At 31.2% G+C, this 20,445-nt stretch overlaps 1 protein-coding gene across 12 annotated transcripts in view; it reads right to left on the bottom strand.

The window, feature by feature from the left end:
- The window catches only part of LOC127738901 (nesprin-1-like), a 244,990-nt gene that overhangs the window by 196,803 nt on the left and 27,742 nt on the right, over nt 1-20,445 (bottom strand). For 11 of the 12 annotated variants that reach the window (XM_052250385.1, XM_052250384.1, XM_052250389.1 and 8 more), the window contains exons 3-9: nt 12,994-13,055; nt 9,217-9,306; nt 4,607-4,687; nt 3,795-3,887; nt 3,333-3,454; nt 2,055-2,251; nt 980-1,071 (exon numbers count right to left, since the gene is read on the bottom strand). In XM_052250385.1, the coding sequence (XP_052106345.1) occupies nt 980-1,071; nt 2,055-2,251; nt 3,333-3,454; nt 3,795-3,887; nt 4,607-4,687; nt 9,217-9,306; nt 12,994-13,055 (737 nt within the window). Of the gene's footprint in view, nt 1-979; nt 1,072-2,054; nt 2,252-3,332; nt 3,455-3,794; nt 3,888-4,606; nt 4,688-9,216; nt 9,307-12,993; nt 13,056-16,936; nt 17,610-20,445 lie in introns of those variants that run through there. The other variant, XM_052250393.1, reaches the window with a different exon arrangement.

The raw sequence follows: 20,445 nt of genomic DNA, 5'->3' as shown, positions 1-20,445 counted from the left end.
TTTTGTAAAAAAAAAAGATGAAAACATTTGCAGATATTTTTACTGGTCTTCCTTTATAAATATGCATTTCTTAAAACATAATTTAAAAGCAGTGTAAGGGAAGTAACCAAAACGTTGTATTTGGATTACCTCCCTTACACTGTTTTAGATTATCTTTATTGTTCATTAACCATTACTTTATACATAATTTAAAAGCAGTGTAAGGGAGATAATTTCAATGATGTATTTGATTTATCTCCCTTACACTGCTTTAAATTATGTTTTGTACTAAAGTATTTGTCCATTAACCAGGACAACCTTGTTTTTCCCCCTTTTTTGCCCCTAATTCCTAAACGGTTTGAGCCATAACCCCCCAAAGCAAATCCTAACCATCCCTTTGTGGTATGGAAACTCGTAGTATAATTTCAGAGAGATCCATACACCGTTCCACAGTTATTGTCTGGAAACTAGAAAATGCTTATTTTTGGCCCCTTTTTGGCCCCTAATTCCTTAACTGTTGGTACCATAACCCCCAAAATCAATCCCAACCTTCCTTTTGTGGTATTTAACCTTATGGTCAAATTTCAAAAAGATCCATTCACTTAAACTAAAGTTAGAGTGCGAAAACCAATATGTATTCGGACGACGACGACGACGACGCCAACGTCATACCAATATACGACCACAAAATTTTTTTGCGGATGTATAAAAACCAATTACTTCAAATTAAAAAATTTCTTTCTTTTTAAATTTTATAAGTTAGAAATTGATCGTAAGTTAAACCGAAATGTTCATGACTTTTGAGTATTTTTTCTTGTAAGATTTTTTATTAATTGAGACGGAGGAGATTCTGATATCAAACAATACTCAATTGAAAGACTTGACTTTGCAATTCCAGTTCATGACAATTATAATAATACTTTAAAAAGTCAAAAAAATTGTGAATTATAAATTTTTTAGCATAATAGATCAAACAAGTCACTAAATTAAAAGTACTTACACTAGGGTCCTCACCAGCCTCTGGGTAAGCCTTTAAGAATTGTGCAACGTAAGTCATGACTGATTTCTCGTCAGGCTTCTCAACATCAACGTCTGGAGAAAAAAAACACATAAATTTCAGCTGAATTTTACCAAAATGGGTTAAATAATCGCAGTACAAAGGTGCAGTTCAATACCAACTGGTAAATAAAAAAGAAATCGCAAGTATATATGTAAATGTTCTGTAAAATCAAAAGTAGGTGAACTGTTGTCTTTTGCATCAATCTTTAAAAAGTATTAAAACCCAATGTAAACAAAAGAGTCTATTTATTTGAATTTAAGATGTTTTCGACTTATTTAATTTTTATGGCCACTGTCACTATAAACATTGCATACATAGTTTTATATATTAAAGATTTGTTTAAACATGTAAAGAAATAAATGTGCAGAAATTAAAAGTTACACCCATATTTTGAAAGAAGATAATTTTTTTTTTTTCATATAAAATCATATTTCGTTTATACAAAGTGTACTAAAGTACATTATTTGCAAATCAACAGAATTTTAATATGAAATGTCACTTTGCTCATTTTCAAAGAACAGATAAATCATATGTATTATACAGGTTTCATTTTAAAACTTGTGTTAGGATTTTGAGTTGGACAACAAGTGGACCTCTGTTCTCAGGTATTTGGTTTATCACATCTGTCAACTTTGTAACCTTCGTTTTCTTAAAAATAACAAATATGAAGAGACAATTTTTGCTGATTTTTCTATTAAGAAAAATTAATGATTAAGCCTTAGGACCTCTATCCAAACAGCCATACAGTAAGGAATTTTATTTACCTTCTACCTCTTGTTTGAGGGCATGCCTTAGAACCTCTTTCAAAGCAGCCATATAGTTCAAACTAAACTTCAAGTCCTCATTTTAGAGTGAACCATGCAGAGCACTTAGTCCCAGCACATTACTGAATAGGATTAACGTGAGGCAATGTTTAAGCACAGAAGCCAGTTATTTGAGACTTTGACTAACCTACATGTCCACATTCTAGGTGCATGCCTAAAGCTACTCTATCCCTGCTGCTTATAATACTAACCTTCAGGGTCCAGTAGTCTTGCGATACCAAGTTGTGACTCTGCAACTGAGAATGCCTGCTCTAGATTAGTTTTAGCGCTCTGTTTCCTACATTGATCGAAGTCCACTAAGTCAGGGTTGATTGTGTGTACCATGGCATTAAATGCCAGGCCATCTCGCCAACTTTTGCCGAAATTATTAACTTCTATACCATATTTTCTGTAATGAAATGACATACATAACAAATGTGTCTACTTTATATTTTTTCAAATGTATCGGTCTTAACTGTTGTCAATACAATATAATTCTGTTCAAAGTGCTTATTCCAAATTTCAAATTACCAAATAGTGAGGAGAAGCTTCTTGAAAAAATTAAATTCAAGTTCAAGCAATGACTGTGGATTCATATTATTTGTGGAGTACCAAATTTCGTGGAATTAGTGAATATAGGTTAACCACAACACTTTTAACGAAGTTCAAATTCCACATAAGCTTATATGTGGAAACCATGAAATCAGATATCCACGAAAAAACATTTTATTCTCAATCCACGACAATTGGTACTCACAAAAATAAATGAAATTCACATTAGTACTTTTAATTTCTACTCTGCTTCAGCTTTAATTCATAGGTTTGCATTTTCATAAACTGTGGTATTACAACTTTCATATCATACAAGAACCTGTTAACATTTTGAAGCATGAGCCACCATCAATGGTCAGTAAGCAATAGGTAACAAGAGTTGAAATAACTTTAATATAGTTGAACACTAACCTTAACTATTTTATTTTTTTCTTATTAAAAGTAAATAAATAAAAGAATTGAATACGTTGATTGATTGATGTTTAACGCCACTTTCAACACTATTGTGCTATTTCCTGGCGGTCAGGTTTTATTGGTGGAGGGAGTCAGAATGCCTGGAGAGAACCACCGACCTTCGGCAGGAAAACTGACAACCCTAGTCAATTAAGATTGGAGTCGAGTGCATCTGGCCCGTGTGGGATTTGAACTTACAATCTCAGTGTTGACTGGCTGGTGTTACAGTAGTTCGACTTCTTAGACCACTCGGACACCGAGGCCCCAGGTGAATAATGAATAAAAGATCATGTGACTTGTGAGATTGTTAAGAAAAAGAAAGAACTTCCATGCTTCTTTTGAAATGTTCTAGTTGGTTGGTTGTTGTTTGCTTCACGTCCAGTGCATAATGTTCAACACTCCATTCATATCATAAAACTTTTGAAAATCAGCATTCAAATCTTATGTGAGAGCTATAAATCCTATCTTTCTATATAGAATCTTACTTTGTTATAGCATTGGCTGTCCAGGCTAATAAAGCTTTCTTTGCATTCTTTCGGAACTTATCTATAGCTGACAGCGGTGCCTGTTCGCCAGTGTCTTCATTTTGTGCAAATGTGTCTTCAATCTGTTAAAAAAAAAGTTAACTCACAACAGGTTGATAATCATTCAATGTTAAAAGAAAAAGTGCATTTCTTTTAATACAAACTTCAGCATCAAATGCTGAATGTTAAAGCCTAGCAATTTGAGATGTCAAAAATATTAAGCATTACCTGCATAATGAAAAGATTTGTTAGGTTTTAGCAGGTAATTGAAATACGTATTAATCTAATGTGTCATTATAATGCTTATTGTGTGAACTTTAGCTGCATGATAAGATATGAAATTTATTCTTTTAAAAGCATCCATTTTAAAAATGACATATCAAATAAGGGGGACGGGACGACATTGTAAGATAAAACACCTACCTGGAAATATAAGATAATGGTCCAAATTAATCCAAGGACTATGGACGGTTTTCCATCTGCAATGTCCGAAACATTGATGTTGACAAGTTTTATCTGAAATTCAAAAAAAAATCTTAAAATTAGTCAAAAAATCAATAGATAATCTCATTCTTATCAAATCCCAGACAGTTTTGTAAATACAATGACAGGTAAGAGCAGATTATCAAGTATGAAGATTTCGGCTAAATTCACCTAATCATCACGAAGTCACAAAAGACAGATCAATACAACAAAAGACCAAAAAATTAAAGAAAATAATACTTTGTAAAAAATTCAACTTTCAGTTCAAAGATTTGTAGAAAAAACATTGAATATGAGTACATGTATCAAAGATGTGCAGAATCTCATTCTAAAATATTCGCAATTAGGCAGGGGTTGTCCAATCAACATGTAAGCAGTCATTTAATTCATGGCTGCTTAGTATGTGAAAAATATTTCATTCAGATTCAAGACAATAATATGATAATTTCATATGACGAATACCCAGCTTTGTGCTATACTGACACCCTGAGTCAGATTTTTAACATGCTAGTGTATAAGGTTACTGTGGGCAGGAAGACAAGTCACCTCACTTGCCTGACACATAATTCTGACTCTGAGCAACCATGAAACATTGTGACTGAGACAGTATCCTTTCAAAAAAATGTTTTTAACTGCACTCGACCTAAATAACAACAGCATGTGCCCAAGCTGTTCAGGAACTTGAAAAGTAATTGACATGCCATCTCAGGAAAGATGACTCTGATCACTACTTCATTTAAACTAAACATTACCTTTTTCTGTTCCAAGAAGTTAAGTGCTGTAGATATGTTGCTGACATAATGTACTCTCTTTAATTTTCCTTTTTCCATTTTCTGCAATAAAAGTAATCAGCAGATTGTAATTATACAATTTGACAGACAAATTTTCTTCATCTTTGTTATCAGCAATTTCAACTCCTACTAAAAACTATAATATCTTCATTTAAACATAACAGTGAATGTGGGGGGGGGGGGGGTGCAGGTATAACTGGTTTAATTCCATCTGGTCCGAGACAGGGTTTCTAGACCATGTTTTGTTCATTTTCATGTGTCTTTCTTTGTGTGTTAATTTTTATCTATTTTGTCAGTCAGGTGTTGGTTTCTGAAGCGGTCTCTAACCATTTGTGTGTTAATATGCAAAGGGAGAGGTTTTTGTACAGGTTTTACTGTTTATTTTTACATGTGGAAATGCCTGTTCCAAGAAAATGACCCAAATTTTCTTTTTTTTCTAAATGGTCTTTTAAAATATTACATTTTTTTTTTATTGATCACTATTTTTTTCTTTTTAATTACAGATCATCCCCCCTTTTTCAAGATATTACAGAAGTTTCTCCCTTTCTTTAAAGATGACTGATTCAAATGTTTCTTATTTCATAATTGTGCCTAAAAAAATACAAATTAAGGTTAAATTCATGTGATCAGTTTCACAAGAAATCTTACGACTAAAGTTGATCATAAGTCATGAACAAGTTAGTATACTTACAATCAACTTCAGTCATAAGATTTTTTGTGAAACTGATCACTGTTTTATAACCTTCAAATTCCTTTAATTTTAACCTCTATATAACCTTAAATTTATTTCATTTACAGATTCATAAAATCTAATTCACCAAATGGATAAAAATAATAAAATAAGTATTTTAATTTCTCCAAAGGGCATGTTATATTGACTATATAAACTACCAAGTTTGAAGAAAAATGGGCGAGTGGTTAAATACCTACAAAAACATTTTATCACTGATTGAATACACAAATCTGAATCAAGCACCGGTAGGTGTCTTTCGATTTTATCTCAAAAGATGATAAAACTAAGACTAGAACAATATTTATCTCAAAACCCTTTAATTTTAAGGAATCTCTTCCATGTTATTAATGAAAACTTTAATACCGTGTTTAAATATTGACAATAACTGACACGGAATTTGACTGGACACAATTTGATGATATGTCTTGTCAGAGCATGTTGAAACTTTGGAGGGAATATACATGGCAGTCATATTAAATAAATATACGTAATATTTTAAAGTGGTGATACAAACATTAAAATTCTCGGTTAACCTTTTACTAAATACGTCTTTACAAATGATCAAATATGCCATTGTTCTCGTTCAATACTTGATTCGACTTCATAAAAATATTCAAACTGTGAATAGCTTTGTATGTTGCAACCAATAAAATTCTGAATGAAAAGTAATACTTCACCCTTGTACACTGAATTATAGTATACATAAAAAGATTGGTAAACAAACTTTTGTGATTCAAAAATATGTAAAAGAATGATGCAATTGATAAAGAGTTTATATAGATAGTATCTCTTTGTAAAAAATCATGATTAAATGATCCAGTATGCTCCAATATTAATCTATGACATTGCATTAAAATGCAGTTTGTTTGTGTATTAAAAAGTATTAAATTTCAGTATACAATTTTAAAACAAGACTTGTTGTCCTCTTAGAAAAATTACTTTAAAAGATTCAAGTAACAAACCTATTTACATAATTTCTCCATAAATATATATATAAGGCAAGAAAAGATTAAACTTTAGTACTTTCTTTTTTTAGACATGTTTTTGGACTTAAAATAGTTTCAGTTCAAGTGTAATCATATATTTATTAAATATACTTTCTTTTCCCATTTAACTTATACTATGCACATAATAAAAATTAACATATGTATGCAGTTTTTAATGAAATTCCTGACGGCCTTTATTCTTAACTAGATAAATTCTTTCCTCTCGGAATGAAAAGAATGCTATATTTGTAAATATGTCATAATTTATCATCTAACAAAGACCTAAAAACATAGTAAAATGAAAGTATTTAAACAGTTTGATTTTGTTTTTCAAAACTGTAAAATCTTACATTGAAGCTATCATAAAGTATCTTTTTTCAGTGAAACTGAGTAAAATATTGTTTTCTTGATTTTCCAATAAAAATGATGTTATTTCCAATCAAATGTTCAATGTATTCAATTGTATATTTACTTTCCAATACAATGATCAATTGATGTTTCACTAATGTCCAGTGGCAAATATATCATGCACATTAATTGAATGTGAACAAATCACACAATCAATCAATTAGGTGGTCAATTTGTCTTCAATAAGTTGGCAGAATGGTCGTCATAGTTCATCTACCACGATTAATAGTCTGTCAACACTGAGGTTGTAATTTTGAACCTTACTAGTGGAAAGGTGTGTTTGATTCCAAATGAACATGGAATGCCAGTATTCCACCAATAAGAACTCATATGAGGATTGGTGGGTAGTAGCCCCCTTAAGGAACTAAATATATGGTTAATGCATAGACTCTTTACAATTCCCACTCCTAATGGTGCCTAAGCGACCACGACCCCCCTTTTTTCAAAATCCTAGATCAAGTCAATTCTTTACAAGATATCCATTTTCTGTTTAGTAAGTTTCTTGCAAGTGGTAAAATTGCTTAAGCAGAAACAGAAACTGTTCAAATGCTGTTAGAAATCCAAAGCAGCATTATTCAGGTGACTTGCTCAATTTTTACCCCGGCTCACCTTGAGCAATTTTGATTTCAACAGCTTTTTAAAATTTTCAAAAAGCTAAACATTCCCTTCTTTCAAGAAAATTTCACAAATGACTGATCTTTGCTGTAAATAACATAAAAGAAAATAAGTGGCCATGGCACATGTAACTGTTTGGTCTAGCTAGTCCTGCATATAAACTTTACTTTCAAAAAGACATTACTCCCTATCAATATTCACTGCACTTCAGAACAACATTAAACATGAAAACCTGATTAACAAAGAGACCATAAAACAACAGAAAATCTATAAAGTAACCATTATTGTAACATTTCAGAAAAATGCCTACTTCCGATATTAAACTAAGAACAGTTTCATGTCCTCCAAATTAATTAATGAAATGATTGCCTAATCAATAGTCTGCTATTGTGAGAGAAAAAAAGTTGGCAAAAAATCATTAATATATTAATTTTGGTATGATATTAAAATCAGATTAATAATTTTCAACAATAAACTTGGAACAAAGTTATTCACACCAGCCTTGGTGTGATATTGTGAAACTTAAACCAAATATTGCTTGACTAAGTAAATTTTTCGAAAACCAAAACTGGTTAACTTTTTGATAAGTAATCTTCGACAATTTTATAAAACATTTAATTGCTTGCATTCCTTCTTTTCAATATATAAAATAATGACCATCTGACATGAATAGGGCCAGGTGTAATTGCTTTCCATACTAATTAGAATTCTTTTAAACAATTTACATATGATTTTCTTGTGTAAGCAAACCAGCTAAGTTAGAACATGTTTACACATTCTCAAAACAAATAAATGCAATGCATGGATAAAGTAACCTGATGCTAACCTATGGGTTAATGTTTTTGTATTTGCTTTGCTCTTTTACAAGGTTAATGACATTACTTTGAGTTGAAAATTGTGGTAACAGTTAAATTGCAACAACAATTTTCTGATAAGTGGTAGCACTGGTCGGACAGTAAAGTTTGTGGAATATGACATAATTATAGGAGGGAATGATTGTGCCAAGGCAAGATTGAAATGAATTAAAACTGCACAGTTTGGCTCTGTACTTCAAATCAAATGAATGTCTCTTCAAAGTTAAAACCCAAACTTATCATTACGTCACAAATGCAACTTTGTTTGAAGTATAAGTAAAATTAAAAGAACAAACACCTTGTGCAATGCAAGATTAAAGCAATGGAAAATCTGATAATTTTCCTTATTCAGCTGTCATGCACTGATATAAAAGGAAAAGAACATCCTTACATAACGGATGAAAGTATGACAAAGTATTTTTATAAGTACACTACTTCATGATCAAATGTTTGAATAGCTTTGAAATGTAGAATTTTTTTATTTTTTCTCCATAAGGAACATCCTGAGCACCAAAATTATCCTGTACCTACTTCCTTCAGTAACGTTTGAAGTATAACAAATTAAGTCCTATTGTGCTGCTTGACTAAACTTGCAGGGTCTTTTTTTTTTTTTTGTTGGCAGAAAGGATCTTGAGAGATGAGCTTTCCTTTTTTGAATGTGAGGCAAAAATTGTAATTGGGTATCAAATCAATGAGCAAAATGATATTGTGGGGTAATCTGTACGAATGGGGAATAAAACAATTTCATTGTTATTGTGATTGGTTCTATCATTCTTGCATTGTGGGTACCAGTAAAGACCATTATGGTTTTAAACACAGTACTCTCTCTCTCTCTGTATTTCTACATTCAGTGTGATATGTTTATGGGGTAAATGCACATTAAACCTTTAGTCTCCTTCAAAACTCTGAGGATACTGTATATAGAAGGAACAGAACTGTTCTTGCCGTTTTTCATCCTGACATTCTACTACCTACCAGTTTATCTCCTGACAGGACTTCCAATAAGGATAACAGGTATACGCCATCTTTAATGTCTTCAAATAGGTTCTCCACTTTCATATTTTTCTGCAAAGAATCAAATAAATACTTATACAGATTGTTTTTATCAATTTGTTTGACTTTTCAACTCAAACAAAAGATAAAAGAAACATTTATCCGACTTGAAAATTTGAAAAAGTACAGTGCTAAAAATAATTGTCTGACCAAAGGGACTTTCAGTGTTTACCGCATGAAAGTTCTTACGTAAAATGTTTTCAAATTAATTATAAATTGGACTATGATAGTCATTGTGAAACAAAGCAAAAAGCTTAATGGTAGTTAAATTGAAGCGTGAGTTAGTTTTAAAAAGGTCCAGTAATATCTAATTAAAGATGGCCTTTTTGTTAGAGGAAGTAAGAATGGTGAGTTTACAGCTATATCTCCTAACAATCATGGATTTCTGGATAGGCCACAACAATACATTTGACATCACTATATTTAAATGTTTATAACGTTAAATGTCCTTTACACTAAACTTCTATGAAGATGTCCATAAAAAGTCATGAAAATTCTACTTTCGTACTAATGGAAGTAATAAAATACAAATAAAGAACGAATTTCTTTTGATCAGTAACCACTACATTAAACCTGAATAGAAGAAATAAAAAAAAATCTCTCTTCAGGAAAAAGAGATAAATTCACAGATGTGAATCAATTCACTTAAAACATTGTTATGCATTTTTGTAAATCAAAATATACTGTGTGCACTTTGTTTACTTGATTTAATGCATGTTTTTGAATTTCTCGGAGTTCAGTATTTTTGTGATTTTACTTTTTACACATATCTTTTGCTTAATGAATTGGAAGTTATTGACAGTATATTATATAATGTTTATTCAGTTGATAAGATTGTAATCAAAAGGATATGATCAAGCAGTTTTATTCTCTGATTTTGAAATCCGATTAGCATTTTAGTTTCAATGTAATTTTTTTTTACATTCTATATGAATGTATACATTTTGTACTCTGTTTTAAACAGTTTTTTTTATATAAAACAGCATCCTATTTACTGTTGGACAAGAACATGTGCTTTCCAAATGTCAAAATATCAAAATCAAGTCATGTGACATGCATTCACTTTTGACTACTTTTTATCTTAATGATAAAAGCAAAGTTACTAGTAAACTACTTCAGGCAACAACTTAACAATGTTCCAAAGTTAAATTGCTTTGCCCTATGCACTACCCCTCCCCCTTTTCCTCTGTCAGAGACAGATATTTTTAAAGCAAGAAATGCAAGAAATTTATATAATAAAAACTGTGTTCAGGTGAACATCAGAGGACCACCTCCAGGTGCAGGAATTTCTCGCTGCGTTGAAGACCCATTGGTGGCCGTCGGTTGTTGTCTGCTCTTTGGTCGGGTTGTTGTCTCTTTGACATATTCCCCAATTCCGATCTCAATTCTATCAGACAATCTGCTGATGTCATTTTCAAAAGACTAATATGTCAGAATGTGAAGAACTCTCTACACCTGATAGCAAAAATATTGATAAAATGGGAAAATCATCCAGGTTCAGCAGGACAAAATACAATCTAGCAACAATACTTTCACCACAGTATCAAGTTTGATAATGATAGACCGTAGAATTCTGCTAAACTATATGCATAGCAAAGTGGCAAAATTATGATAGTTCACAGAAAGTTGCACAATTATATATACAGGTGGGCGACAAAACATGACAATCGAGCAACATTGCCATCACTTGTACAGGTGAGCTGTAAAACATTGACAACTTGGGACAACATGGCTTTCATCTGATTACAGACTCCTGATGTAACTATCCACCTATAGATATCACCTTCATCTATTAAATAGGAAGATAATATTACCTTAATGGTTGTTTATCGGATGTCAGTAGGATATGTTTATCCTGTTATTGTAAAGTAATGAGACAAGCCATTCAACAAGCTGTGACAAATTGCCCTCGAGTAGAAAATGTCACTAAGTTACATCTTGATAATAGAGATGGGACATCAAACAGAATAGGACAATCAGGATTAAAATCTTCTACAATCTTGTTTGCGATTATCCAGATTAGAGATTAAAAAGTTGAATAATGCACTCGAATTTTAATATTCTGTGTACAATATGACCTGTTAGAGATTACAATAATCTCTAAACTAATGATGCAAAATGCAATTGTTTATTTTGATGTTGAATGGAGATTTAATAGTAACACCTAAATATGCGTTCAAGTGACTTTCATAAGGGCTGGGGTTTAGGTAGAGGGGGTCAATAAAATTGCATGAAAGGTCTAGAAAGTGATCACTTTTACAAAACTATTTATAGGGGATGGGCAAGAGGTAGAGGGGGTTAAAATAATACAACAGATACAAAATACAATCCTTGGCAATTAAAGTATTTTTTTATAAAGCCTGGGGATGTGATTGTTTCAGACTTCGTCTTCAAATTACCTAATTTTTATCCTATTTTTCAGTAATTGCAGAACCAATTACTTGTTGTTTACTAATAAATTCATGAATTATTAACAAAATTTGATTGATTGATTTGTGTTTGCTTAAAGCCATTATTGCACAAAAAGGTAATTTTAGTTCATTTTTATTTTTCGGAGTTTAGTGTGACGTCCATTTTCACTGAACTAGTACACATTTTTGTTTAGGGGCCAGCTGAAGCCCGCCTCTGGGTGCAGGATTTTCTCGCTGTGTTGAAGACCCATTGGGGGCTCTTTGGTCGGGTTGTTGTCTCTTTGACACATTCCCCATTACAATTCTCAATTTTAATATCATAGTGAAACAGAATTTTATGATAATCCAACCTATTTCTGCAATCAAATGAAAGTTATGAAACCTAAGAAACTTAGTTACTTCAATATTCATGGCATGTTTGCTTAAACATTAAAGATCTATTACAAATCTTGATTGATCTGAGGATTATTTAATTCTTTTAAAAGATCACTTCAATATACAACTTGATTTCCTAAAAAGACAAAACATGCAACCATCACAATAACCCAATAAACCTGCCTGGGAAACATGAGCTACATTTGATCTTGATTTTTTTTTATGGCACTATTGATATTATTCGTGGGGGATATCATATTCTTATTGCCAAACCATCGATTAAATTTCAATATCATCTAATTACATCAAGACATTTTACCTGGCGAATTAATCCAAATTAAATGAAATTCTACCTTCACAATAAAGTGTAATTGATTTCTACAATTACTGATAAACAAAACTGTCAAGGATTTCAGACCAAAAATCAAATTAACGATATATCTACTGATTTTTTTTTTCTCTCTTGATGCAGATAAACGTACAACTCCACAGTGTTATGCCAATAATCTATAACATGTATAAAGAATTAAATGGAACAAATAATATTACAAGAGGCAATATTTGTATGACATGACAAACACAGAGACCTATTCTCAAGGGCCTATAGTTAAGCCATACTGTCAATTCTACATCGAAGTATAGTAGTATCATCAAATGGAATTGAATGAATTTGTTATTAATGCAAAATGTAAAGCAGTTCTTTGCACAATTATTTCTTTTGGGACATAAATTGCAATTGCGTCCTGTAGGCTTTCAATTGCTTCATGGGACCCTACATTTTATAATAAGGGTTTACAACTAATAAATGGTTAAATCAGATGTAGGTGTTTCCAGTTTTTTCTTGGTAGCAGCTATGTGCATGTGTGATCTTTATTTCTGGTACCTTCCAAACATCTTTTATAAAAGAGCTTACCTGTTTAAGGTAACTGTTCATCCAGTTTGTAAATGTCTTCTTTTGTACTCTCTCTTGTTCATCTATAAATAGAAAGATAAAAAAATATATAAAATATTTGCTTTTTCGATTTATTTCAATAAAGATGAAATAGCTAATTGATTCAGAGAGAGCATTTGGGGCAGTACATGTACTAAACCTTTAAAGGTATTCCTCTATTCCCTGGACTTAAGCTTGATACATTTAACATCTAAATATTTAGACAAAAAATGTGACAAAAAGCTTAAATATCTTCATTGTCTCTGAAATTGAAAATACTTCATGCATCCCACTTTATAAAATAATCATTCAGTAGCAAGCTCTGAAGAATGGCTTTGGTCTATTGCTGAACAGCTTTCTGGAGTTCTCATATTGATCAAAAGAATTTAACAAGGAATTATTTGAATCTGGAATAATTTTGAATTCTGGAAATTGATAAGAAATGTATGATGAAAACCAATCAAACAATGCACGCATGGCTTAGGTTCAGGCTACTTTCACTGATATTTCAGTAGGAACTATCTAACCCCCTTTAGCCATGCATGCATGGCTAATCCTCCTTAATTGGGTTACTTTTCATCATATATTTCTTATCCATTTCCAGGAGTCAAAATTATTTCCAATTCAAATAATTCCTTGTTTTTAGAATATCTGCATCAAAAATCTGTTATGCCAAATAGCATGGAAAGCAAATTTCAATAACTTGACCTATTCACACAAACAGATTTCATTATCAAGATGAGAGAAATATAGATTCCACCACTGCAACAAGTGCATTACGATATTTCTCCACTCGACAGTTGAATTTTCATATTTAAAGAACGAGGCTTGCCCAGCTTTTTAAATGATTAAAATTTAACTGTTGAGAGTGGAGAAATATCTCTCATTGTGTTCTTATATGTGACATCACCAGGCATCCCAGGTCGCCTTTTTTCATGACGTCACAATAGGAAATTCAGAAGAAACCAAGAAAATTTGACGTCATAATTAAATTTCCATCAACCGTTTGCCGAGAACAGTTATTCACAAGTGAGGAGAACAATTTTTTCACAATCGGTTGGGAAATGTGAAAATAGTGAAAAAATTAGAGAAAATAAATTCCTCTTTTTGGTAGAGAAAAATCATGTCTGTGGATAAGGTTGCAGACTCTGTTGGAGGTTGTTATGGGTTTGTCATGTTTCACAAGTCTACACCACAGCCAATCTTTCTATGTATATCTTGTTAATTTGTCCATAAAAAATGAGGTCTTTGTCTGTGTCATTCATTTCAAATTCATCAATATATGTACTTTCACTTTCTAGTTTATTAATGACAGATGTCTAGAGTACAGCTGCTTTGAATCCAACACCTACCAACAAAACTGTATCCTAGTTATAGATGATTAGAGTATTGATTTTCGTATATAGATGTACCCTCTACATACATAATTTATCACCTGTCATAGAATCTTTATTGTCAAATGAATATCTTACATCAAATGGTGTTGAAAATCTATAATCGAAACTTGTCTCCTATTGTAGTTTATTTTAATGGGCTTTAAAACTTTTCAGAAAACATCAAAATTTCATTAGGGATATGAAGGAAAGGGAAAAGAAACTTGTTCTTTCATGCAAATTGCATTGTGTTTTGACCTGATATGTATGTTTTATCTATAAATGTTTTTTTAATTTCAGATTTTCTTTCCCATAACTACAATGTTTGATTTCAACATGTTAGATTATATAACTCTAAAACATGGACCAAGAGAAAAACCAAATCAATGTTGAATTATCTATCATAGATATTATACTAAATTGTTCTGAGAAAACTAATGTAAATTCAATTTAAGATTTTAAATAAAAATATTCAAGGGGTTGTTTTTCCCTTGGACTAATATCCCACCTCTCCCTTCCCTCCTATTCTTTCTCTTGGCCCTTTCTCCTATTTACTGCCCATTTACCCCTGTATCCCAGTTTTGAGTTTGCTTTCCTCACTGTTTCTTTTCTCTTTTGTTTGTCCCTCCCTTCTTTCCCTTCCACCACCCCTTTTCTTTCTATTTTTTCCAAGTCCATGAAGTCTAACAAATCCTGTCAACTCCCTGAACAATAAAACTTTTAAACCACTGCACATAATTATATTTATATTTAATAATACTCAAGAGTTTTGCAAGGAGTAGTACTGAATATTTTTCCAGTTTATGTACACAAATGAGCGTATATATAAGAATTTTTAATATATTTATGTAGACATAACCGGAAAAATATGTTTACTAAAGGGATTTTGAAATACAATGAAATATGACTGGCTTATTGCCAAGTATAGTTAGCAAAATTTTGAACTGCTAACCTGCCAAAGACCACACCACAAAACCACTAAATGTATATACTACAGAATACAGATAAGCTGTATAATTATGCATATATCGATGATAATTTTTAGTACAGTTCCATAAATAGACAAAATCTTAAAACAGATATTAGATGATTTATGCATGTCACCAAACTTGTTTCAAGTCCAAATTTGATATAGTAGGGGAACTCACAAGAGGTCTATATGTCACCCCAATATCATACTTCAAAATCAAATAATATACGATACTCAAAAATTGGTCCTTTTCCAGAATTTGTAAAAAAAACAAAACATTTCCCCTTTTCTATATACTAATAGAGTTTCGTTCAACTAAACAGCCCTTTACATATACATGCAATTCACTCAGTACTTGAAAAAAAACTGTCCGTGGCCTAAAAAGAAAGGTTTAAACAGTAAAAATAGGCAATAATTAGTCCTTTCTCCTCATTATTCATATCACTTAAGTTCCTATAGCTAACATTAGAGGAATTGCTAAATTTCTCTTTCTTCGCCATTTTTATAGGAAGTTATGGAGGTAAATAAGACCATCATTCATAAGTTAACGTTTAACTACAAAAGGCCAAAAGAAAATTTCAACCCAAGTGAAAATACAAATTTCATCTTTTCACACTACACTCCACCCTTCTTTCAATCCAATCAAACCATAAGATTTATTTCTGCAAAACTCATCAACATTAATAATAGGTTACAACAGTGTTACATAGCAACACTTTTTAAATACCTTCTGTAAGAAGAGGTCAAAAATACTAATTAAATTTACAGCTTTCTTGTAGTTTCAAAACTTTAAATAATTCAACAACATGCTAAATCCGCTATAAGCCATACTTTAAGCAAAAGTTAAACAAACATCAAAATTTTCAAACAGAGTTTAAGCAAACATCATTTATGCGTGACATAATTGTTGATCTAAGACTATGATATAAAATTTTATTAGAAGTTTTAGTAATTATATTTATCAGGGATCAAAGTAAAACTTGTTTGTACCTGAAAAAGTACTCTCGTTTACTTTGTAAATAATGATCATTAACAGTAGGAGTGAAAATTGTTGGTACAGAAAACACTGTTTCCTTTGAATATAAACTGACATGTAAAAGTCAAGGATATTGGCTTTTTGTCAAAGGTTTGCCCATTAAAATCATCTCTATGCCAGAAAATAAAGAAATAAGACAGACAATGCAAAAATATGAAATGAGATTTGTTTACTTTCACTTATTATGGAAACTGTCCTTTGATATGAAACTGAGGTCCAAAATATCTTTAAGTCTATTTTCACTTTACATGGAAAGTATCTAAAAGTGTTAAGATGCATTTTGTATTCATTTATAAGATGCTTTGGAAAGATATCTAAATGCCTTAGATAGTTTTTTAAAGCTTTCAGATACCCAGCACCCTAATTGTATTTTTTCCAACTCTATCATGATTATCATATCTTATTCAAACAACTTTATTGATAAACGACAATTATCAAAAAATTCATTCACATTCTGACGACTGCGATAATCATTGCATAAATCTACTTTCACTTTACACCTGCAAATTAAACTTTATCTTTATCTTTACTTTCACTTTATCTTACCTTTGAGAGAAAGCACTCTCTCTGCAAACACTCTGGTTTGATAAGTCAAATTCATATTAGATTGGGCCATCTTTTTTTTTCTGTACCAGTGTATATAGCCCCTCCACGAAACAATTTTTTTCCTCAAAACATATCCTCAGTATAAATATCCATCAACGAAAAAATAAAAGTCATTAACAATATTAACACTTTTTTCCAGTCCCTGTGGATACATTTAGGAGTCCCCCTCTCCTAGATGTTCCACGGGTCTGGGCTAGTAGTGCTTAATCCTCACATACACACACACCCTGACAGTGCTGACGACACTGACTCAGGTAAAAATGTCCAAGTGATCAATATTCCGGAGAGGATTTACCCGCCATTCAAACATCTGGAACCATTGACAATAGACAATGCTATAGGTAAATATGTTATCCAAGTTCTGATTGGTTCAATGAACATAATGTTTTCTAAATGTTTAAACATCTACCCCACTTTCATATCTAATCCCTCAGGTGAATCTCCGAAAGCTACTTATCTGTTTTCAGACCAAATATTTCACCTTTAAATTCATAGACACAAAATCTCCAAGTTTTGCACATTAACTTTAACAAAATTGGCACAATCTCTTTTCAGTGATGCAATTGTAAGTCATTTAACTGTCACTATGATAATAAGATTTACTTATCCATTGAAAATTACGATTTCATAAAAGATCTCTTCTGTTGCTAGTGTATAATTTTACTTCATCAATGGAATGTCTTACTGATAAATTCAATCACTCGTAACATTTCAATAGATTTCTCGTAAGAAATTCACACTCCAATAATTAGAACTTCACATTTAATTTAACCTCAATTAAAATACCATTATCAATGTCATTAGCATAGTTATTGAATATAGAGTGTCTAAAATATTCTAAGTATATGTATAATGTAAATTAGAAATATACGTCTTGTATATCTTTCATTGATAGAAAAATCAATGATTTTGCAGAAGCGAGAGTTGTTGTTTGCAGCAGGAAGGGTGTGTAGGCTGTTCTTAAAACAGTAACAGTTTATATATAATGACTGAACCAGATCGTAAATCCTTGTGAGCCAAAGGACAAATTATTTTGGGTCATTTATCTATGAAACACAGATTTGTAAGAAAATCTATCTATTGAATAAATTAATTCCTATCCAGGATGCATGCTAGGTAGATGTTTTATGAAACCTGTCAATATGAAACAGATTCCTGCTGAATTTATGATTAATATTCCCTATAAATATCCTATTTCAAAACTAATGTAATATTCTTTGTGCTTGAAATAAATTCAATATTCATATTTTTTATCAATACATAGGTAGACATTTTTCCCACCAAAAAGTTATCTGGGTTCAAAATTTAGTTCAGACTTTATTTGAAGTCCATTAATATAGCATAAAAACAGTCCAACCTTGTGTAGAATACATTATGAACAAAAGTACATATTTGTTTGAAGTATACAATTGAGACAATTACACAACATCAAAGAAATGATTTTAACAACAAAACAGGAACATTTGTTAACAGTGTATAGACAAATTTTAATTGTTAAACTTTGGGTGAAATATTTTTAGAAAAAGAGTTCTATTATAATTCAATATTTTCAGCAGACTTCCTTGTAAAACATTAAAACAACAAAATATTTTAATATTATAAAAAAAATTTTGTGGTAAACACAAAGAAGACTAAAAGTGAATCTGCATTGAACAAAAAGGATATATATCTTAAATGAACGTTTAACACAAATATAAGGATTCAGAGCTATTTGATTAAAAAAATACAACATAGATTGAATATCTTTCATCAAAAGGATCATTTTTAGCATATCCTTTTGTTTGGACGAATTTTTCAATTTCTAGTAAATGAACATAAATGTTCTGTCTTGGAATTCCTATTCCTTGTAATTTTCAAATCACATAAAAATCCATTAAAATTGCTGGAACCCCCCTCCCCGTCTGCAGGTGAACTCCTCATAAACCCTGCATTTAAAAGATTCCTGCCAACTAGAAGATGTATGTCCAGGGTTTGGCAGTTTGAAAGTTCTAAAAAATATCTCTTTCCTTTCTTGATGAATATGAGTTTTTTTTGTACTCTTGTGCCGTTTTTCTTATAAATTACACAATGAAAGTAAAGAAAGATAACTCTTGACAATAATGGCTATCAAACTCTTAGTTAGGTTAGCCAGTGTTCATTCTTCACTTAATTCATGGGCTTTATACGGCTGTGAAACTCAATATTCATTTAATCATTACTCATTTACTGTACAGAACTATTTAAAATTGCATTCATAATTTTGGTTCTTTTGTTAAGTTGGATCACGGTTTTCTGGAATTGAGATCAAGTATGCAAATACTGGACATAAAACCTATAAATATACTCCTAAACCAGCTTTTTTCATCTATAAACAGGAGTCTAAGAAGAAAAAATTTTGTTTGTATTTAGAATTTATAACTTTTTAATGATATACAATGTATATCTAAATTTAGCTTTTTTTTCTACTAAATTTTAGATTTTTTTTTTTTTAAAACCTAGTCTTCCTTTTTAACTTGAAAATTATAAATTTGTTAAATAGTAATGTAATAATTCTGAAAAAGAGGGGATAAAGCAGATTTTAATTTAAACATGTTAGGAGCCCTGAAGTTCACAGAACAACAAATTAAGTATTTGTGACCTAAAATATATTTCAATACAATTGTGCATCATTGTTTTAATTCTTTTTATTAACAAGCAAAAAAAAAATGAAAAATAATACAATCTGACCTCCGAAATATCAGATTTGGCAATGCAATATGGGAGATTATGAGATTAATCATTATTCGTAAAGACCTACTAATTTTCATGGATATCTCAGGTATGGGTGATGCACAAATAACAAAATACAAATTTCTGTACACGATATTTTTTCAGACCAAAAAAATCACAAATCCATGAAAAAACAACCCATTTTTTTCTCAATCCACAAAAAACTGGTACTCATGAAAATAAATGAATTCATGGTACATTAAATAGAGAACCAATCAAATGAGAATATAGTTGCATACAAAGTATCACTAACCATATTTTATTGTTCTTTGTCCTTTCATTAACTGGACATTTGGGCATTCCACTACAGACAGACAGTGAGAAAATCAATATAGATTTCTATATAATTAGCTAGAGTCCAGGGTATTATAATTGTGTTCCATTGGATGGATTACAAGTGGAATATTAATTACTTCTGTAGTTTGAAACATCACAGATCCCTTTATTATCCCCTCCATAACTTAATATGGCATCTTTCATTGATACACATCACTGGAGGTCGCAAGAGGGGAGGGGTAGGAAAATTGTGAAGTTGAGTTCCCTGATGAGACAGAATAATTTTTAGGTTTTAATGGTTTATATCTAATTGCATTAAATATGGCCCTTAAACAAACCTTTGGCATGAATCCCTCCCACTGTCCCTCCCAAATATATATAAAAAAAACATCACACAATATACACCCTCTTTACCCTCATCAATA

This window comes from Mytilus californianus, unplaced genomic scaffold (assembly GCF_021869535.1).
Source record: "Mytilus californianus isolate M0D057914Y unplaced genomic scaffold, xbMytCali1.0.p SCAF_4, whole genome shotgun sequence".
In the NCBI taxonomy this organism is placed as follows: Eukaryota; Metazoa; Mollusca; class Bivalvia; order Mytilida; family Mytilidae; genus Mytilus; species Mytilus californianus.
The sequence above is the reverse complement of the archived record's forward strand: the minus strand, read 5'-3'. Positions and strand labels throughout refer to the sequence as shown.